General features: G+C 36.3%; 2 protein-coding genes and 1 long non-coding RNA gene across 3 annotated transcripts; all 3 read left to right on the top strand.

The window, feature by feature from the left end:
- Positions 1-4,250: 4,250 nt before the first annotated feature.
- LOC115929768 lies at positions 4,251-5,401 on the top strand. Its single transcript, XR_004066719.1, has 2 exons — positions 4,251-4,295; positions 4,578-5,401. It is a non-coding gene; the product is annotated as an uncharacterized LOC115929768 (long non-coding RNA).
- Positions 5,402-9,022: 3,621 nt separating this feature from the next.
- Positions 9,023-19,189, top strand: LOC115929595. Its single transcript, XM_030999116.1, has 5 exons — positions 9,023-9,439; positions 12,982-13,078; positions 14,428-14,581; positions 16,932-19,123; positions 19,179-19,189. Exons 1-5 carry the CDS (start codon positions 9,407-9,409, stop codon positions 19,187-19,189), a joined length of 2,487 nt encoding a protein of 828 aa, XP_030854976.1. The 5' UTR covers positions 9,023-9,406.
- LOC115929550 lies at positions 19,133-24,093 on the top strand. Its single transcript, XM_030998803.1, has 3 exons — positions 19,133-20,101; positions 20,589-20,699; positions 21,588-24,093. The coding sequence occupies exons 1-3, from the start codon at positions 19,189-19,191 to the stop codon at positions 21,863-21,865; spliced, it is 1,302 nt and encodes a 433-aa protein (XP_030854663.1). The 5' UTR covers positions 19,133-19,188; the 3' UTR covers positions 21,866-24,093.
- Positions 24,094-24,135: the final 42 nt, after the last annotated feature.

Here is a 24,135-nt window from a genome sequence, read left to right as displayed (position 1 = left end):
ATCCACAAACTGTATTTTTTTACTAGAAATATGGAAATAAGTATTAAAGCTTATCAAATCAACCTCGAGGAATTCTATTAACCCTGAATCATCCTTCCATAACCTGGGTATCGCATCATAAATATCAATAATCATAAGCAAATTATTACCTTTCATACCGAGGTTCATAAAATATTTAACAGGCTTAACATGACCTTTCTCAACCAAATGATTCAGTTGAACAATCCCTCTTTCAAACAAGTATCTATCAAATATACTTTTTCCATTTATACATATATTCTGATTATTAAAAATAATTGGATTAATATAACCCTCCAAATATCTTAAATTACTTGTCTCTTGCCATGCTTGCAACATTTCCATATAGTATGGTGGAATATCTAAAACGAGTTTAATCTTGTTTAAATCATAATCACATAAAAAAATAAATCTACCACCCACAAACTGTAAGCAATGATCAAAAAACAATTTCCATCCCAAACTTTTCTCTCCATATAAAAGACGTTTTATCCACATTATGCGCTGTATTTTAACGGACATTTCAAAATTAATCATTCTTAATCCTCCAAAGTCATAATCCTGATACATTATTGCCCGTTTAATTCTATCTTTCCCCCTCCATATGAATTCAAATGAAATTTTTGCAACTTCTTTATATACCCAATGAGGGACAATAACGAGAGATGAAATATAATTTAATTTTGAAAGCGCATAAGTTTTTAGCAAATGTATTTTACCCATAATAGTTAAATCTCTTTGTTTCCACCATACAAGCAATTTTTTTATTTTACTTAGAATTTCTTTATAATTCAAATCATCTTTTAAACTTCGATCTAATGAATAACTAACCCCTAAAATATGTATTTCCTTAACCAAATTTCCAAATAAAGGCCTATCAGGTTTGTTCTCATCCTCACCCATCCACATAAAATGTGTCTTTGTTTTATTCACTTTAAGACCACTAATTTTTTCAAATGATTCAAAAATATATTGCAACCTTCTAACCGAATCAATATCCTTCAAAAATATTGTCATATCATCTGCATATAACACTTGCCTAATTTCAGATTTTCCAAATGTAATCCCTTTAATACCGTTGTCCCTCCTTACTGCATGCGCCAAAATTTCGATGGCAACCAAAAACAAATATGGCGATAATGGATCCCCTTGCCTTACTCCCCTTTCTATTTCAAAATACCCCGTGGAGTGACCACCGTTCATAACACAACTACTTATCCCTTTATACAATAATTTTACCCAAGAGCAAAATGAATCTCCAAAACCGAACAATTTCAATATTTGAAATAAATATCTATGAGATACAGAGTCGAAAGCTTTCTCAAAATCCACTGCACACAAAAACCCTTTCCCTTGTTCCCCATAATGCATAGAATAAAATAACATGTCATCTATCAATCGTACAGCTTCCCCAATATTTCTATCTTTTATATATCCAACTTGATCATGATGAATTATTTCATTTAAAACCTCTTTCATTCTTTTTGCTAGAACTTTAGATACAATTTTATAATCTACATTCAAAAGCGTGATGGGTCGATAATTTTTTATATGGAGAGTATCTTTCGCTTCCTTCTCAATTAAGGTAATTACCCCTTGTTTTTGAGATGCCGTTAATTCCCCCCTTTCGTATGTTTCATTCAATACTTCTACTAACAAATCACCCAAAGCTGGCCAAAAAGTATAATAAAATTCAACTGTTAACCCATCATTTCCCGGGGTTTTATTCAATTTCATTTCTTTTAAAACTTTCAAGCATTCATCTTTAGTTAATTTACCTTCACAGATTTCCTTATTGTCTTCATTTAACTTTGAAATATCATTGAAAAAGAAAGGGTCGTTTTGATTTATATCAGCCCTTAAAGAATATAAATCTTTATAAAATAGTTTAATTTCCTTTAAAATTTCCTCCTTATCTCTAGTAGTTTCCCCATTTTCTTTGTACACCTCCCTAATTACACTTTTCCTTTTATTCGATTTTAACAACTGTTCAAAATATTGCGTATTGTTTTCTCCATCTTCAAACCAAGGTGCTCTTGATCTTATTTTAATGCCCTGTCGAGAAAAATCATACAATTTATTTAGTTTATCCCTTTTCTCCTCAATACAATCAACAATATATTTAGTGGGTCCCACTACCAGTTCGCCTTCTAAATCCTTGATTTGTTTCTCTAACAGTTCTATTTCAACCCTCCTTGCTTTTGCCTTTTTCCGCGAGTATGTTATAATAAATTCTCTCATTTTCATCTTTAAAAAATCCCAAAATACTAATTTATTCAAAATCTGTAATGACCATTCAGCTTTTAATTCCTGTATTTCCTTATTCATCTCTTCAACAAAATCTTTATCCATACATAAACTACTGTTAAATTTCCAATATGATTTCCCAAAAACAAACTTATCAACAAGATCATTAAATTCTAGCCTAACGCCAGAATGATCTGGCGTAATAGATGTCAAAATCTCACACGTACCCACCAATTTTTCAACACTACAAGGTATAAACCAATAATCTAAACGGCTTTGCACCACCGGCCAATTTTGTCGAAAAGTAAATTGCTTTACATTCGGATTTTTTTTCCTCCATATATCTTCTAAATCGTATTTATTTAAAAATTCCTTAATCAAATCAATAACCCGAGATTTCACCGGTGTTTTTGACCCCACATAATCTAATTTTCCATCCAATATACTATTGAAATCACCTCCTAATAAAACTAAATAGTCCCGATCACACTGATCAAAAATACTTTCATCTAACTTCTTCAAAAATTCAATTTGTAAAGTTTCTTTATCTCTCGTTGGAAAATAAACATTAACCAATAGCATTTTAACCCTTTGTATTTCACCTTTAAAAATAATGTATCTCCCCTCTTCATCTACTTTAATTTTTTTTTCTTCAAAATCTAAATGATAAGAAAAGAAAATAAGAACCCCTCTACTATGGTTTGACCCATGACTAAAAAACATTGGCCCTCCCCAATCTTGTTTCCACCGCTCTTCTATCTCTACTGTACTATATGTTTCTTGTAAGAAAATTATACTATTCTTTTTAGTTTTGCACCATTCAAAAATATTCACTCTTTTTAACCTATCTCTTATTCCTCTAACATTTAATGTCATGAAAGATAATTTCACTGCCATGTTATTTTATGTGTAATTGTATCCAAAACCTTACATCGATAAACTCCAAAGAAACTTCCACACAATCTATTTCCACCGTGAGCAAATGTATAGAAAAAACTATCTGCAGCCAAACATATATGCATACTTATCGTCGAATTATATAAAAAAAATGCAAGCAGAATCCACCCCGTACCACACAACCCAACGCATTCATACACACAAGCATATTCACTACACACACAACACCCCCACACAAAACAACCAAAATCTGCTCTTCGGTGTACGTAAACATCCGAGAGCAAGAGCCTCCCCCTTTCCCTGTCAATTTAACTAGACCAATGACAGAATAAACCAATGAACATTTCTTCTTGCACAAGTCGATGAGAAATACGTTGTATTGTTATATAACCGTAATCTAATTAAACAAAAAACAAAAAAAAATACAAAGAGCTTTTATCCCTTAACAAATGCCTTGAATTGTATTACGGAACCCGCTCGTCATAACTAAGTTAAATGATTTTCCTAAAATGCATTACAGTGAATTGACCGGCCCGCGTACCTAATTACAATACGCACCTTCTAATTAAAAATAAAAACACGATCCCAATAAACCAAATTCCCCCAAACGACACCAGTTCGGCAACCTAATAAACTGTTCGTGCAAACCGAACCCATCATGCTATCATTTACCAAGTTCTATAATTTGCATAATAAGCCTCACCCATGAATGAATAGGCTCACACACCTGATCGTTTTGTATGCACTCCGTAAAAAAACTCCTAAAGGGCGTTCCCGACAACTCGAAAGAACACCAAACGTCAGCCCGACATAATGATAGGCAAGCATGCATACCGGATCCCAACACGTCCCTCCCTCTCAAAACATCACACCACCACCTGGCTTTAAAACAAAATAGTTTTGGCTGGGTGAACAGATCGGACCATTATCCAGATACTCGAATTGTTTTCACTTTACAGAAAAAGTTTTAAATATGTATCAGTCATTAACTAAGATATGTGAATTTACATAGAATGCGTTATCGAAATAAAGCTCATTGTAATATTTAAAAAAAGCCGTCGTTACCCAGATACTATGGCATTGTATAAAGGCGTTGCAATATACATCGTGAAAGAAAGCGGACGTTCAAAAGAGTTTATGGAAAGTACCTTGCAATAAAGCTCATTGTAATACCAAGAGCCGTGTTACCCAGATATTATGTTTTGCATAAATAGGCGTTACCACAAAGTACTTGAATATCGTGAAAGAGAACAAATCCCCAACAGACCAGCAAGGTTTATGGAAAGTACCTTGCAATAAAGCTCATTATAATACCAAGAGCCGTGTTACCCAAATATTACGTTTTGCATATATAGGCGTTACAACAAAGTACTTAAATATTGTGAAAGAGAACAGATCCCCAACAGACCAGCAAGGTTTATGGAAAGTACCTTGCAATAAAGCTCATTGTAATACCAAGAGCCGTGTTACCCAGATATTATGTTTTGCATAAATAGGCGTTACAACAAAGTACTTAAAAATCGTGAAAGAGAACAGATCCCCAACAGACCATCAATACATTTACCCCTCTATCTGAATTTACATAGATTTGCGTTATAAAATAATGAAATAGTCAATATACTGTTTAAGCATGTTTTGAGGGAAATGTTTCTTCTCACTTCACGCATGCATGCTTAGGGTTGTAATACAAATCCTGCTACAATTCTTTTTGTTTTCTTTTTTTTAAATACCAAGTTATATAATTTGCATATCATGCGTCACAAAATGATAAACAAATGATGAAACACTACTGCCAATTCGAAATAGCACCAGGGAATGTATCCGGACCGGTCCCCAAGCATTTTAGCCCCCTTAATAAACAACACCACCTGGCACCATTGAAATATTTTGGAAACCTCACTCCTACACATACTTAACCCCTTTATTCCACAAGTGGCAAAGCTTAGAAAAGGGAACTGAAACCAACAGCCCTTGGCGCGACAATCTTATTAAAATATTATTATTGCTTTGGTTAGAACAATTAATGAACAACCTCTGGCAAAAAAAACAACAAAAAAAATTGCCTGAAAAATCCCCCTTTTTTTTCAATGTTGTCACTTCATCTCCGATATTCAACATTTAAGGCATTATGGAGACGAAGTTGCACACAAATCAAACCTCGCCTTCCACATACCCAACAACGATGAGAAACCCGAGGCTTCGCTTTATATTTCATATACACTGAAGAAAGAAAAAAAAAAAAATGTGTGTGATATTAACTCTTGGTAAACGTACGATAATCTTCTCAAGTTTTGTATCATTTTTTTTTAAACTAAAGAAACGAACAGAATATGTATATATGTATATACATCCTTTTCTTCCTCTTTTTGAACAATAATTTAAAAAAAAAAAAAAAAAAAAAAAAAAAAACACACACACCATTGTCATATACGTGACAGGCTAGTTTAGCCCAAAAATTTCACATTGGCTAATGTGTAGTAAACATAAACAATACTTTATAACTTATAACTGGTACTTTCCTTTTCTTCCTTCCCCCTTCATTTAATTATTTCCTCGCTTATTCCTTCTCTTTCCCTCCCTTCTCCTCTCCTTTCCCCCTCTTCCTTCTTTTCCCCTTTCTCCCTCTTATCATTTCTCTTCTATTTTTCCTTTCCAAACTTCCACATTAAACCTGTCGTTTTCAATAGTATCCCCAAGTTGAAAGCACGTGAAATCTCCTCCATGCAGCCTTCATTAATGGGGAAGTAGATGGGGATGAACATAAATTCATCTCTTCCATACCAATAGATCGCTGACAGAGCAATAATAAACAAGCCCTGCCAAACAAACCATCAGCCTGAAGAATCTTTTATTTTAAAAAAGAAACTCAAAGTTGTCACTTCATCTCCGATATTCAACATGTAAGGCATTATGGAGACGAAGTTGAACAAAAATCAAACCTCGCCTTCCACATACCCAACAACGATGAGAAACCCGGGGCTTCACTTTATATTTAATATACACTACGATTATATACCATAAATTATCAGGAAAAACAAAAAATGTGTGTGATATTAACTCTTGATAAAAGTACGATAATCTTCTCAATTTTTGTATCATTTCTTTAAAACTAAACAAACAAAATATGTAGGCCTATATATTTATATACATTAAACAAAGATCCCTCTCATAATATACCTGACAGGCTAGTTTGACCCATACATTTCACATTGGCCAATGTATAGTTCACAATACTTTATAGCTTGTACTTTTCTTTTCCTCGTTCCCCATTTTATCTAATTATTTTTCCTTTCTTTTCCCCTCCCTCCTTTCCCTTCTCCTTTCCTCCTCTTCTCTCCTATCTCTTTCCTCTCTCTTTCATCTTCTTCTATTTTTCCTTTCCAAACTTCCACATTAAACCTGTCGTTTTCAATAGTATCCCCAAGTTGAAAGCACGTGAAATCTCCTCCATGCAGCCTTCATTAATGGGGAGGTAGATGGGGATAAAAATAAATTCATCTCTTCCATACCAATAGATCGCTGACAGAGCAATAAGCACGCACACACACACACACACACACGCATAACACACATCCTACGCCCACACATACACGCATACACACATACACGCCCACGCCCACACATACACCCACACTCTAGTAAACACATACCCACATCGATTTCTTTTTTTTAAAAGAAAAAACAACGAAAACAAATACATGCTTTCCTACAGCACTTTACGCCCCCCCCCCCCCCCCCTCTCTCTCTCTCTCTCTCTATTCCATTCATCAGCATCAACAACTCCGCAATTCAAACGTAGGGACAAGAATTCCAAGAAAGAAAAGAAATTTTCTGCAGGAGTACTCGTGGTTAGAAAAAGTTCGGGTACACACAATATTTTAATTCAAGCACATTCTTGAAACCAAAACTAGGGATAATGGTTTTTGTGCATCAAGTTTTCCGTTAGAATTGCACAACATAATTCACAATCAACTCTTTTTTACCACAGGACAATTAAACATTATGACTTATATTCTGATTGATATTTTCATTATGCACTACCGTCAGATGTCGGAAGGTTAAAGATCGAAACCGAACTAACAAGCCAATCAGCAAATTATCCAGGAAAATACACGTATTGTTACTGCAAGTAAATACAGCCTAGGAACATTCCTAAGATAGACTCTTGTGATCATTACGAGAAAATAATCAATCCGATCGTTTATAAGGATTCCTTGACAATACCTTTCTCCAAACTGCGATGAAGAAGAGAAGATGTGGGACTATAGTTGGTGAACTCGAACATGATTGATTTACATTCCAATCCTCACACCTGGATAATGTCTATTGGCCAATGACGTAAATCCCTTTTATTCGGAACGAAAGGGATTCTGGTTCCAATCTTCAAACCGCCTCCCATCCCTATCCCTAGAGATAAGTCTAGTCACACCTGGACGTGCCGCTAAGAACCAATACCGATCAAAGAATGATTGTTACGGGGAGGAGATTTGTGGTATAAAGCCGACGTTACGCGGTGGAAGTTTTTACTTCTTGCCGCACCATTCCAATTTATCGTCAAACAATAGGACGGCGGTCACTTCAAAGGGGTATCGGTGTCCAAATTTATTTCTTCTTTTCATCGAAATTGAAAGGGAGTGCAAACGATCCCGGCTTTAAACTCCCTAATTCTGGTCTTGTTTTTACGACGGACCCGTTTCTTGGATGGGGACAATGCCTTAATCCCAGCAAGGTAAAAAATATCCAAGATGCTTCCACATGCTCTGTTTTTTCTTCATCTTTTGTCTCGTGTCACGATGTGTTTTGAAGAGCAATTCTTAATTTGGACCTAAATAACAAGGGTCTCAATTGTCCTAGTGTTGTTTGTAGTCCAGGGGTGTTTGTGAGGAGTGGTACTACAAAGGGGGATCAAGCGGGACCCTTTCCATTTCCACCCATGCGAGAAGACACTGTTTAAAGATCGTAAAAGGATCGGGAAAGTGCTCCCAAATTGATGATGCTCCTGGATGTCATTTATTCTCAGATTGTAAACAATAACTTTGATTTGAATGAAATCTAAATTTCGCTCGCCTGAAAGCTTTTAGAAGACAACGATAAACTTCTTGTCCAACCTAGAAGCAAAGAGTCAGAAACTATTGGTTTTAAGCATCATCACTCCACGAAAAGCAACTTCATAACATATCTAGATCATGTTTAAAAAAAAATTCATTATGTAATTAGGATTATAAGATATAAAATGATAGGCTACTTCAAAGAAAACCGAACCAAAATCTAAACTTCACAACTGTTTACGAGAAGAAAAAGGACAATTATTGTAGCACGAACGGCGTTGCCAGTTCGAAATTCCTTTTTAAAACTAAGCAAAGGACCAGACAAACATTCGTTTCCATAAAAACTCCATTAATATAGTCCATAGACTGTACATCATGAAAAAAGAGCGATTGGTGACTTAAACAAGATCCTCCAAAGTCATCAATACAAAATACTGGTACTTTTACCGATATGGATGAATAACTCCATACGAGAAACATTAGACGAAACATGTATAATAAGCTTATATAACTACGTTCAACTACTCAAACAGATGGACAACTTCTCCAGAATATCTCGATAATGGACGTTCGTGAACACAACATCTACTGTAGATGTGTATCCACATTCAATTCATATTTATTTCATTTTCAACATTATTAAGACGTTTTCAAAATTTATGGAAAATTGTGCATTATACCTTTTTAAGCTTAGGTATATAGATGGCATGAATTTGAACAATGAAATAGGTAGAAAATAAACATGAAAGTAGTTAAAAAAAACTACCGAATGATAAAGGGTGCGAAAATGCGCGTGCCTGCGTGTGTGTGTGTGTGTGTGTGTGTGCGCACTTGTAATGACCGTCAATCGGGGAGGTTCATATGAATACACAACTTCCAACTGTGGAGACACAGCAAACCGTGGAGCTCCACAGTTGCAGAATCATTAAAACGAGATTTAAATCAGCTTTGGGACATCTCAGTAGTACCCCATCAACGTTCGGCTGCGATTTAACTCCATCCCCGGTTTCCCACTTTGGAGTCATAGCTTGCAGCCTGAATATGTGTATTATTTTCCGATCTCAAGAATAATATCAAGTGAAGAGCGCCAGCATGAGGATACACACTGCACAGTCTGTATCTTATTAGATGCAGCGCATGCGCAGTGCTGGTGCAGTGCACCTTGCGACGTGCCTGTTAACGTATATGGACATGTCATGGCGGGATTAGTACAGCCACAACTGGCAAAAGTAAGTAGAACTAGTCTAGATCTAGAAAGTTTACTTTCATTTTTAATCCAGTCTAGGCCCATTAATATTCTATCAACTTTTTAAAGAATTCCTTAGGCCTATAGATCTAGTTCTATTCATGATATTGGGTACAAAAAACTCATACATAGATCTAGATCTAATCTAGATCTAGATCTAAGTAAGATGTAGATCTAGGCCTAACGTTAGGCCTAGCCCTAGACTAGTACTACTAGTCTAGGCTACTAGTAGTAGTAGATCTAGGTCTAGTATAAGTTCTTCTTAGGCCTAACTTTAGAGTTAAACTAAAGGAATATCTAGTAACGTTAGATTCGAAGGTCTATTTCACATCAGCCAGATTTAGCCTAAGTAAATGTGTGCATGGGAAATGTGGAGCCATACTACATGTAGGTCTAGGCCTATCTGTATATAACTCACATGGGCCAGATGTGTATAAATGTGTGCATGGGAAATGTGGAGCCATAATAATCTGGGTCAGATGTGTATAAATGTGTGCACGGGAAATGTGGAGCCATAACTAGATATAGATCTACATGGGCAATATGTGTTTAAATGTGTGCATGGGAAATGTGGAGCCATAGATATATATATATTACACATGGGCCAGATGTGTATAAATGTGTGCATGGGAAATGTGGAGCCATATATATATATATATATATATATATTACACATGGGCCAGATGTGTATAATTGTGTGCATGGGAAATGTGGTCCCATGTTTATCTCAACTATTTAAGGTGGATTGAAGATTTATAAATGTGTGCATGGGAACTGTGGAGCTATTATACATGGGCCAGATTTGTATAAATGTGTGCGTTGGAAATGTGGAGCCATATCTATATATTTTATTCATAGGCCAGATGTGTATAAATGTGTGCATGGGAAATGTGGAGCCATATATATATATATATATAATGGGCCAGACGTGTATAAATGTGTGCATGGGAAATGTGGAGCCACATCTCTATATATATATATATATATATATATTACACATGACCCAGATATGTATAAATGTGTGCATGGAAAATGTGGAGCCATGTTTAACTGAACTATTTAAGGTGGATTGAAGATTTATAAATGTGTGCATGGGAACTGTGGAGCCATTATACATGGGCCAGATTTGTATAAATGTGTGCATTGGAAATGTGGAGCCATATCTATATATTTTATACATAGGCCAGATGTGTATAAATGTGTGCATGGGAAATGTGGAGCCATATATATATTGATCTACATGGGCAATATGTGTTTAAATGTGTGCATGGGAAATGTGGAGCCATATATATATATATATTACACATGGGCCAGATGTGTATAAATGTGTGCATGGGAAATGTGGAGCCATATATATATATATATATATACACATGGGCCAGATGTGTATAAAGGTGTGCATGGGAAATGTGGAGCCATATATATATATATATATAATGGGCCAGACGTGTATAAATGTGTGCATGGGAAATGTGGAGCCATATCTATATATATATATATATTACACATGACCCAGATATGTATAAATGTGTGCATGGAAAATGTGGAGCCATGTTTAACTGAACTATTTAAGGTGGATTGAAGACTTATAAATATGTGCATGGGAACTGTGGAGCCATTATACATGGGCCAGATTTGTATAACTGTGTGCATGGGAAATGTGGAGCCATATATATATATATATATATAATGGGCCAGACGTGTATAAATGTGTGCATGGGAAATGTGGAGCCATATCTATATATATATTACACATGACCCAGATATGTATAAATGTGTGCATGGGAAATGTGGAGCCATATGTATATTACACATGGGCCAGATGTGTATAAATGTGTGCATGGGAAATGTGGAGCCATATATATATATTACACATGGGCCAGATGTGTATAAATGTGTGCATGGGAAATGTGGAGCCATATATATATTACACATGACCGAGATATGTATAAATTTATGCATGGGAAATGTGGAGCCACATATATATATTACACATGGGCCAGATGTGTATAAATGTGTGCATGGGAAATGTGGAGCCATATGTATATTACACATGGGCCAGATGTGTATAAATGTGTGCATGGGAAATGTGGAGCCATATATATATATTACACATGGGCCAGATGTGTATAAATGTGTGCATGGGAAATGTGGAGCCATATATATATATATATATTATACATGGGCCAGATTTGTATAAATGTGTGCATGGGAAATGTGGAGCCATATCTATATATATTATACATGGGCTAGATGTGTATAAATGTGTGCATGGAAAATGTGGAGCCATATATATATATTACAAATGGGCCAGATGTGTATAAATGTGTGCATGGGAAATGTGGAACCATATATATATATATTACACATGGGCCAGATGCGTATAAATGTGTGCATGGGAAATGTGGAGCCATATATATATATTACACATGGACCAGATGTATAAATGTGTGCATGGGAAATGTGGAGCCATATATATATTACACATGGGCCAGATTTGTATAAATGTGTGCATGGGAAATGTGGAGCCATATATATATTACACATGGGCCAGATGTGTATAAATGTGTGCATGGGAAATGTGGAGCCATATATATATATATATTACACATAGGCCAGATGTGTATAAATGTGTGCATGGGAAATGTGGAGCCATATATATATATATTTATTATACATGGGCCAGATTTGTATAAATGTGTGCATGGGAAATGTGGAGCCATATCTATATATATTATACATGGGCCTGATGTGTATAAATGTGTGCATGGAAAATGTGGAGCCATATATATATATTACAAATGGGCCAGATGTGTATAAATGTGTGCATGGGAAATGTGGAGCCATATCTATATATATATTACACATGACCCAGATATGTATAAATTTATGCATGGGAAATGTGGAGCCATATATATATATATATATTACACATGGGCCAGATGTCTATACATTTGTGCATGGGAAATGTGGAGCCATTTATATATTACATATGGGCCAGATGTGTATAAATGGGTGCATGGGAAATGTGGAGCCATGTTTATCTCAACTATTTAAGGTGGATTGAAGATGTATAAATGTGTGCATGGGAAATGTGGAGCCATATCTATATATATTACACATCAGCCAGATATGTATAAATGTGTGCATGGGAAATGTGGAGCCACATTTATTATTGCATATGGGCTAGATATGTATAAATGTGTGCATAGGAAATGTGGAGCAATCTATATCTATTGCAAATGAGTCAAATATGATAAGATGTGTGCATGGGAAATGTGGAGCCATGTATTTACATGACCCCCTTGATGTACATCATAATGGATGTGTTTCATAATACCTCATGATTTTAACAAATAATATAATAAAATTGAGCATGGATATGAGTAGCAATATTTTGGCAAATTCCAGTATGATTAGGGGGAGGATGTGGGGGGGGGGGGGTAATATTTAGATATTTTCTTCCAGCTTGCTCACAGCTGTGTTTCTGCATAATATTATTAATATTTACTTGACCTGTTTCAGAATCGGATTCTCAGAAGTCAAACCAGACAGACAGTTCCAGATATTTTTAGTGAAGTTGATCCTGAAGGATTTACAGTGAAACAGCTGCCTGACAAAGGTGAGTGAGGTTACATACATGTACATGTAGATTGTATTAATAGTGAAAATTCACTGTAGCATAGATATCTAACATTAATATGCTCAATAAAATATTGATTCAGAGCTAGACTATGCAAGGAACGCCTGGTATGGTTCTTTGATCACACCTCATCGCCTATTGTCTGAAAATCACCAGCTCTTTTCAGAGTAACTTTGATACCCTTCGCAGTTAAACAGGTCAACTTCTTTAGTAAAATCTATACCCTTTCTGTATATTTCATTAATTTCATGCAGTAGAATATTTGATATGCTTTCCCTCATATTTTTCTGTTTTTATAATCTTAATTCAACACTTAATTGCGTGAAGCAGTCTTCAATGGCAAAGTGTTGAAAATAGAATCAATTACCACTACTGCATTTTCGTCTACAAAATACTCAATAATCTAGCCCCTTATTTAGAATCTTTTGGTCATAATCGTCCAGTTTACTTTGTTACTTGTCATTCTACCTTAAATCCCTTATTTATCCTGAAACCAAAGACTGAATTTAAAAAACGTTCTTTTTCTTTCACTGCTCCAAGCATCTGTAACAATCTACCGACTCATATTCGCACGGAAACTTCACTCCAAATGTTAAAAAACCAAATTAAGTCACTCCCTCTATCACTTTAATGCATGCACTGGTACCTAATGTTATATCATGACTTTTACCATAATTTAGTTTTGTTTGTTTGTCTGTTTGCAGTTGTGTAGTCTATTTTTACGGCATGTGTAGTTTTTAAAATATTTTTTTGGTCATTTTTCTTTGTATCAATAATATCTTAAATGTTTAATATTTAAGGCCTTTTGTTCATTTTGATCTAGTTTTTATTTTTTTAAAGCTTTTTTTTTAATGTTTTCTACAATGTATTCTATTTTTTTGTAAATATTTGTATGTACAGGGCTCTTTTGTAAAGCAGGAGGTATTAAACTTGATTTGGTTAAGTGTTTAAAGGTTAGACCTTGAAATGAATTTTAATGCCTCCTCATGGGGTTGAATGTCAAAAAAAATTAGAAAATCTAGAGAAAACGTCATGTTCATCATGACATGCATGACACTGTAATTTAATATCTGCAGCATACTAATATTAAATACAATGTGTTGCTTACAAGTCTGCTTGATGGCAATGTGACCAAAAAGACACACAAATGTTATTTAAAACTCAACCAATTTTGAAAATAAGTGCCTTCTTACAAGTACGAGTCTGAGTTACTTATCACACCTGAGCATTATCTTAAATGACAGACAAATATACTTGTAACATCATATTCACAATGTTTAAACTCGCATGATTGATCTCATGAAGATTATGTATTTCTTCAATCACAGGTAGAGCAGTCTTTACCACCAAAACGTTTGAAGAGGGAGAATTCCTTTTGTGGTACAGAGGAGATCTGGTAACCAGAGATGTGGGGGAAAGAAGAGATGCAGACTGTGAAACTTGCTTCAGATACTTTTTCACATGGAAAGGGACGAAATGGTGGTAAGTCTACATACTATGACGACTTGATTTATTGAAAAGTATATTTTGTAATGATAGGTGTTGAAAACAAACCTAAGGCTATATGCTTATGACGTAGTCGTAAACATGTGGGTTGACAGGGCAACATATTTTCTACCAGTGGTTTTTGTTTTTTCCCTAAAGAAAGATCGAAAGCTAGTCATATCTGTCAAATTCTATTCCGTGCTTTTGAATAAACCCGTGGACTGACCACATACAGTACACATACATTTTTCTGCAGAAAGTATCAATACGGCAAGGACATCATAGAACAAATATGCAACTTATATTCTTCTCTATCTATTCAAACCTGTTTTAGCTATCATACAAAAAACACACAATCTTACCAATGACAATTATTCAACCTTGTCAGTCCAACAGATCATATTCCATTTTGGAGAGCATAAAATGAGAATATAAAACAATATTTGGTACAAATATTGGATATAAAAGAAAGGTGCATTACACTGAAAAGTCCATGTTTTTTTTTTGTACACTCCACATTTCATCTTACAGATGAAACAGATTCGGAAATTTCTATGCAACTTGCACCACCTCCCTCTCCCTCCAGTGAAGTTTTAAATGATGAAACAGATTCGGAAATTTCTACGCAGCTTGCACCACCTCCCTCTCCCTCCAGTGAAGTTTTAAATGATGCTGGTTCATCAGTTCCCTGCAATATGTCATCGGAAGACTCTTTTTCTACTCCCCCTTTCTTCTACACCTCATCTTCACTTCAGTCTGATATTACTTCATCTGTTCATTCATTACTTCCCCTAACACCTCCCCGCACCCCCCAATCAACCCCTCACACAACCCCTCCCTCAACCCCTCTCCTAACCCCTCTCCCAACCCCTCTCCCAACCCCTCCCTCAACCCCTCTCCTAACCCCTCGCTCATCAACTCCTCATTCAACTTCTTCATCTGCTTTGTCTCCTCCTCTCCCTTCCCATCCTCCTAATTCATTTCTTTCAATGTCTGTTGTCCAGCGTCATCCTCGCATTGTAGCTGGATTTCTCATTTCGCTACTCCTGCTTGTTGTCTTTATACATCTTCTGCTTTTAATTTCTGTTATCCTTCTTTGTTAAATGTTCATCATTCATTTTGTAATTTCCCAAATTTCCTCTTCTTTATAATCTGGGAAGATGATCTGAGATGGGCCAACATATGTCAAATGGTAAGATTTATTGAAAAATCATTTGAAAACTTGAGAACAAAAATCATACAGTTGGTAAACATAATCTTCATTGAGGATGTAGTTTTCAATGCACAATTCAAACCCTGCATTGGATTTCCTGCTTTCTTTGCTCATTCTAAAATAATATAACACTGCATACATGTTTGGTCCGTTTGATATGAATTCAGGTTTGTGCTAGTAGCCACTTTTTATATTGTATTCTTTATTTGCTTTTTGGAGCTACGTTCCACTTTTAAAGATTAGATAGATTATTTTCTTCTTTCCCCCCTCATTCTACACGTCTGTTCTTGTTTATCATAATGCTTTTTTTCCTTTTTCCCATGCTATTTTTTAATCTTTCCTCATCTCTCCCTCCCTTCTTCTCCTTGGACTCATCTTTCTTCTCCGCATGTTCCTTCTCCCCTGCCGAAGCCTTCTTCCATCTCTCCCACCCGGTGTAAACATCTTGTGGATAGATATGTCCGAAATTGTACATTTTCCCTTTAGTCTGTTGCCTCTCCTTGCCCTTTCCCCAATTTGGTCGCTTCTCTCTCTTTTTTGTTATTTTTGTTATACCATGTAATGTCTTTGGCTCTCGTATTTCAGAGGGTCTTGAGAGGATATATTTTGTTCGCAATGCTGTTGCCCGTGGCTTGTAGGGCGTGTCGTTATTCGACCTTTGTGTTTTTTTTTTTGTTTTTTTTTTATTTGTATTTATATTGAAAAAATCTTCCACGGTTTGTTCGTCGTCTTTTTTCGCCTCGGTACTCTTGTCTGATGCACGGTGACATTTTGTAGCATTACAATTTTAAGGCAAATGAAAAGTAAACATATGCATGTTTAATGTTCATGATATTGGTTATGATTTCCAATGCCTACATGTAATGTTACCTATTTGTTTCCTATGTTACTTGTATTTCAAATTTCCTCCTAAAATTAACCATGCGTTAACAAAAATCATGACTGTAACGATTCTTCTTTAAGTGATACCCTACTTGAAAAGTAACAGTTGATCAAATAATATCTGACAACAGAGAAAACCTAAAGTGAAATCACAAATTGTAACCCACATATACTTGTATGTTTCAGTGATTCATTGTAATTTTAAACATTGATGAATCTAATGTTTTCATTTTTTTTCAATTTCATTTCCAGTAGGGATGCATCAGTCGAACCAACTAAACAACAACTGGGACGACTCGTCAACCATGGTTGGAGGGGTGAAGTCAACAGCAGAATGAAGATTAGAGAGAACCCTCACAATGAACCAGAACTGGTTCTCTTCTCATTGAAGAAAATCAAAGAAGGTGAAGAAGTGTTATATGATTATGGGGTGGGAGATAATTTTGTATTCCCAAGTCCTACTCAATTACACAGTGGAGTCCAAGATGAAAAACCTGAAATTCTGCAAAATTCTGCAAACCTCCCACCAGACCCAGAAAAAGTTTGTTCACCATTCTCCGAGCCTGCCACACAAGAACTACTGGAACCAGATGGAAACTTTTCACAGTCCAATGTTCGAGCTGATGATGATGAAACATCTGAAGATCGATGCAGAAACCCCCCTAATAACGAAACAAATTGGGAACCATCCCCTAAGCCTGCCACACAAGCTTTAATGGAATCAGATGGTAAGATTTCACAGTTCAGTGTTTCAGCTGATAATGATGACACATGTGATGATCCATGCCGGAACCCCTCTAATAACCAAGAACATTGGGAACCATCCCCTGAGCCTGCCACACAAGCGTTAATGGAATCAGATGGAAAGCTCTCCCAGTTTGATGTTCCAGTTGATAATGATGACACATGTGATGATCCATGCATAAACCCCCCTAATAACCAAGTGCATTGGGAATCATTTACTGAGCTTGCCACACAACCTTTAATAGAACCAGATGGAAACCTTCCACTCTCCAATGTTCTAACTGATGATGCTGAAACATCTGATGATCTATGCAGAAACCCCCCTAATAACGAAACAAATTGGGAACCATCCCCTGAGCCTGCCACACAAGCTTTAATGGAATCAGATGGAAAGATTTCACAGTTTAATGTTTCAGCTGATAATGATGACACATGTGATGATCCATGCATAAACCCCCCTAATAACCAAGTGCATTGGGAACCATTTACTGAGCTTGCCACACAACCTTTAATGGAACCAGATGGAAACCTTTCACTGTCCAATTTTCTTGCTGATAATGATGACACATCTGATGATCTATGCAGAAACCCCCCTAATAACCGAGAGCACTGGGAACCATTCCCTGAGCCTGCCACACAAGCATTGATGGTACCAGATGGAACCCTTTCACAAAATATTTTTTCAAGTGATAATGAGGACACATTATCTGACCATAATGATGATAGTGATGATGATCCAGACTATGTCTGTGATTCTCAAGGAGATTCTGACTCTTCAGGGAAGACTTCATTAAATAATTCTCAAGCATCATTGCCTAAGGCTAAATGTACATCAATAAATGGCATCACTCGATCACTGAAATCTCTGTCATCAGATCAGTCATTGGAGGCATCATCAAGATATGGAGGCATTGATGCTGACCATGAGGGGATAACTGTGATGAAGACCAACAATCAAGGAGGGCGAAAATATGACAAGGTAGCTTATTGCATGATGTGTGAGAAGCCCCACAAAAAACTTCCTGATCACCTGCGGTCACAACATTCCAATGAAATAAAGGTGGCTCAATACATGGCAGCAACGAATCGAAAAGAAAAGGATAAGCTATTGACATTGATAAGAAATAAAGGAAATCACATGCACAACTACAGGGTCTTCGAAAAGGGTCATGGAGAGCTTGTGGTCGTATATAGACCTTCTTGTGAAGCAAAGCCCCGTGATTATCAGCCTTGCAAAGATTGTTTGGGATGGTTTGCGAAAGCCGAATTGTGGAAACACCGCTGCATTTTGAAGCAAGAAGAGCCGGCTAAGGAGCAAAAGAAAAAACGAAGAAGACTATTAGCACAAGGTCGACTCTTGCTTCCACCAGTGCCCTGCACATCAAGAGATTCTATAACACACAAAGTACTGAGTGGTCTCAGCGATGATGAAATCAAGGCCTGCATTCTAAATGATCAGTTGATTCTAGAATTGGCCAAGGTGTACTCTAAGAAATTGGGCCATGACGAAGAACAGCACAACCACATCAGATGCAAGTTACGAGAACTAGGAAGACTTGTACTTCAGTTCAGACGTTGCAGCTGCAATGGCAAGGCAAGTCTGACTTCCCTGATATCACCAAATGGTTTTATGACTGTCTTGAGTGCTGTCAAGAAAGTGGCAGGCTTTGATGAGGAGAACCACTTGTTCAATACACCAAGTTTAGCACTTAAGCTGGGACATACCTTAAGAAAGGCTGCCTTTGTGCTCCTGAGTAAGGCTTTGATGGACAGAGATGGGGATGACATGCAGAAACTTGTAGAAAAGTTCATCAAGCTGCTGGACACTTGTTGGGGATCTGAAATCTCTACTCATGCTCTACGAACTTTGTACCAGAGGAAACGAAACCAGCCCAAACTCCTACCCCTAACGAGTGATGTTGTGGCTTTGTCAAGACACCTAGAGGTACAGGCTGAACTTTGTGTAGACAAACTGTCATCTGGGACCGCAATCGAAAACCATAGCACATGGAGAGAACTCAACAAGACCATGCTGGCTCATCTCATTGTGTTTAATAGGAGGAGACAAGGGGAAATCAGCAAGATGACTCTTGATGACTACAATAAAATCAAGAAAGGTGAATCTCATATGGTGGAAGGACAACTAGAGATGCTGAAAGACTGGGAAAAAAATCTTGTAAAGTTTCTCTGGAGAGTTGAGGTAGTAGGAAAACGTGGCAGGACAGTGCCGATCCTTGTGACAGACTCCATGAAATCATGTGTAGACACCCTTGTATCCCACAGGGAGGAAGCAGGTGTAAACCCAAGCAACAAATACCTGTTCGCTGTAGCCAATAGTGACACTACATCTCATGTTCGAGGGTCAGATGCTCTCCGTGAGCTGTCAGAAGCATGTGGAGCACAAAATCCTTCAACACTTCGATCCACAAAATTACGGAAGCATGTAGCTACCATGTCACAACTAATGAGCTTGAGGGACCATGAGATGGACGCCTTAGCAAACTTCATGGGCCACGATATTAGGATACATAGGGAGTATTATAGACTGCCAGATGCTGCTATGCAGGTGGCCAAAATATCAAAGATCCTGTTCGCCATGGAGGGAAAAGCTGGGAACCCGGTCCAGCTGATTGGCACTGCAAAAAGTCTGGATGAGCTTCAAATCAAGTTAGATGAAGGTAAATTTGTGATGAGGGTAGAATTATACAGTGGGGATCTCAATTCAAACCCTAATGAGATGAGAAACATCATGGCGAGGGATGAGTGGGATGAATAACAAACCATGTAGCATGTACTAATTTTAAGAATCAAGTATTTCTGATTTCCACTCAACTTGACAATTATCAAATACAAAATATGTAAATTGATAAACATGCTGCAACATTATTGAATTAATGAAAAGTGTTGTTTTCAAATGAACCATGCAGTTAAATATTCCTCACTATATTGTGCACTTGTTTGTTTCAATTTATTTAGATTAGGGGTAATTAAGGCATTTGTTTGACTCGATCCACACATGTGGCATATACCTGGTGCCAATTCTACCATGTTGTATTTAGAAATAATTGATTATATTCTTTTGTTTTAAATTACAAGTATGTTTTCTTTGCAGTTGACCCAGATTTTCTTTTTGGTGAATATTATTGATTATTATTTTATGTACAGAGATCGACACTGGAGAACAGGGACCTGAATCATGTGATGACAATTGTGACAGCGATGTTGATTCTGGTGATCATGATGTCGAACGTCAGCTACCTGGATGCTCCCAAAAAGGTATGACTTTAAGTCCAATGAGAGCATCTAAAAAAATTCTTTTTGCAAACCTAAATGTTAATTTTGCCTATTGTACCGCACTCTCAATCATCCTCAAAAGCCAAAGTGAAACCAAACTTTTTCCTGTTGAAATCACCACGTACCAATATTTGTGCATTTTGAATTGTTAAAAATTATAGCACAATTATAATTGTAATGTAGCCTCACAAAAAGCCTGTTGCCAATGACGGAGAAAATCTATTAGTGAATTTAATTGGTCTCTATATCTAAACTTCTCTAAACTAAAAAAAAATTGTGTACATACAATAATATAGACTCAGAAAGTATTATGTGATCGTGGCCCTTTTGTTCTAGACTGGGAGTCAGGGGTTGTCAAGGTAATACAAAATGTACTTTTTTTCATGCACACAGCAATCACTACAATATACTAGGAAATGGATGAAAATGGAGGCAGCCAGGAGCCCCTCCCAAATAAACCCAAAACTGAGCTAGATTAGCAAAATAAATGACCAATAGAAACCGGGTAGAATATGTGAAACATAACCCCATCTGTCATGACACTGTCAGATAATTTAAAGACTTGTTTGTGCCCGACTCCCCTAAACGGTAGATGCCCATAATTTCACGAAATATGAGCTTTACAAAATTATATGATGGCTTTCTTCCCGCAAAAAAAAATCGTTTAAGTGTATTCCTCCCAGGATCACACTCTATTCTGCATCACTGCAAAAGAGGATTTAAATATTCTTCCTCTCCTTCCATCCTCATAACAGTAATGCACTCTTCAAGTTCATGGGTCAGAGACTCAGAGAAACAGTATGTGATACTGCATTTATTATTCTGCATAGTATAATTGCAACATTTTTTTTTGTTATTGTCTTTCATTAGGTACCAAAAGGCAAAGGCAAACGCAACATGTACTGGAAGAGGTTGATGAACAGCCAATAAGGAAGAAACGAAAGACAGCATGGAGCGATGCGGAAAAGTCGGCTGTCCAGAGACGTTTAGGAGCCTTTATGACTGTTCATTCTAAGCTACCTGGCAAGAGAGCGATAGACGAATGCTTGAAAGCTGAAGCTGTGCTGAAACACAGAACGTGGGTCAACATCAAAGACTACGTAAGAAACTCGAAGGTTACCAAAAGCAGAAAAACACAGCCTTGGTAAAAACATTCCCTTTAATATCAAATCACCATTTTTATATTGAATACACACATGCTTTTGTTTTGAGTCACCAAACTGCTGAAAATGCTCATAAATTACAAGGCATGTTCTTGTTATTACAGTCTAAAATGTGTATTCTTTTATATTTGGTTTCTCCATGTATTCATAAAATGTTTACCCACTCTACTGGCAAAGGATTTGTTATTTTGAGGTTTTATTATCATTTTTGTAGGCATCCGGCAATTTGTAATTGTGTTAGGGTCTTAGTGGACCTATGCTTGGCCACTCCCAGATATCAATGACAGGGAGCATATCGTTTAGGCAACATGTACTGATTACAATGAGAATTGTGCAGCATGAGTTGGAAATATCCTATTTGAACAAGAAAAAAACCCATAGATTTTTTAACGAAATAAATCAGTGGAAGTTGTAATCAAACAGTCAAGTATTTGTATTTACATACCATAATGGCAGCATAAGAAGGCAGTAGGGGAATTGACTAGTGTAATGCTTGTACATTTGTGACACAATTAAAACTTAAACAACATTTATTATGAGAACACGTTCAGTATAGTGTATTAATATCATCATCAAGGGAGAGTGCCCTTATTATGTGTAAAGGGTGCCCCTTTTCATTTTGGACAGAACTTGTGTTGTTTCTGATATTATTATGGGGTTGTACTAAACACTCGGGTCGCGGCGCGCTGAAAAACACTCGGGTCACGGCTCGTTTGGCCATCTTTTTTTAAGTGTCTTCAAATCGGCTTTTTAATATAAGGGGGAAATCTTATTTCAAATTAGCGACTGTTTTTACACTCGGGTCGCGGCTCGCTGGGCCATTTTTTCAATGATGTCTTCAAAGGGGATGCGTGGGGAAATTTACTTTAAAAACGAAGTTGTAAGTTGTGATTGTTTTTTGTTCAATGATAGACAAATAAGAAGATTATAATTAAGGCTGACATCGGGAAAGACAAATATACTAGGTGGGTAAAGTGGATTTTAGATAAAGTGTAATAGTACATAGGTATATGATCTATTAATATGATAGAAACAAGGAAGAATGGATACAGTGAGAAGATGAATTGTGGGAAATTAAGAACTACCAAGAGAGGAATACAAAAACAAAGAATGAAAGAATGAAATGAATATTTCCATCATTCCTTGTAATATCCTATCAAGTTTTATTCCTCGCTTTATTTTCATATTTGTCAGTCTTTAAAAAATATTCTTTCTAAATTTTATTCTACCCCTTTATTTCTCATCTTTTTTCTATCATGTAAATCTTTATTTCCTCCACTCTTTTCTTTATATCTTTATCACTGTTAAATCTGACCAATGAATTCTTTCAATTCCCTTTTTATTAAATATTTGTTTTCTTTCATTCTTTGTTTATGTAATCCTCTCTTGTTAGTTCTTAATTTCCCACAATTCATCTTCTCACTCTATCCATTATTCCTTGTTTCTATCAAATATACAGTTCATTTCCCTTGTAGTATTACACTTTCTCTAAAATCCACTTTAATCACCTAGTATTTTGTCTTTCCCAATGCCAGCCTTAATTCTAATCTTCTTATTTGTCTATCATTAAAAAAATAATAATCACAACTTCCAACTTCTTTTTTAAGAAAATTTCCCCACGCATCCCCTTTGAAGACATCATTGAATAAATGGCCCAGCGAGCCGCGACCTGAGTGTAAAAACAGTCACTAATTTGAAATAATATTTTCCCCCTTAAAAACCGATTTGAAGACACCATTTTGTTTAAATGGCCAAACGAGCCGCGACCTGAGTGTTTAGTACAAGCCATTAATATGGGATAGTGTAGAGATAGAATTTGTACACTTTTGTTTAATTAGCAATGCAGTAGTTTGTGCAGATTTAGTATAATTGTGGCAAAAAATAGAGGGGGAGTCAATGATCAGTGCCCCCTTTTAAAAGTAAACCGAATGTATGTTTGTTGTGAATTAATAAGAACAGATCTGAATATTATTCTCAGATTTCCCACATACATAAAATATGTCAATTTAGTGTTTAAGCACTAGACTATAGATGATGGTTGTAATGTGAATAATTAGTTGTGATGGGGGTCGGGGACCCAAAACCTTTTTTTTTTTGTAATACCTTTGCAACAAAACAAATAAAAAGGGCTATAATAAAGGGTTGGTTCCAGTATAATCATATAAACCTACAATATTAATATGATTCACCTTACTTCTTGCTGATTCAATTTCATCCCTTGTCCCTTTTTTTGGGGGGGGATTTGTGATGTCAGT

The sequence above is a fragment of the Strongylocentrotus purpuratus genome, unplaced genomic scaffold, assembly GCF_000002235.5.
Source record: "Strongylocentrotus purpuratus isolate Spur 01 unplaced genomic scaffold, Spur_5.0 spur5_scaffold_5, whole genome shotgun sequence".
NCBI classification, from domain to species: domain Eukaryota; kingdom Metazoa; phylum Echinodermata; class Echinoidea; order Camarodonta; family Strongylocentrotidae; genus Strongylocentrotus; species Strongylocentrotus purpuratus.
The sequence above is the reverse complement of the archived record's forward strand: the minus strand, read 5'-3'. Positions and strand labels throughout refer to the sequence as shown.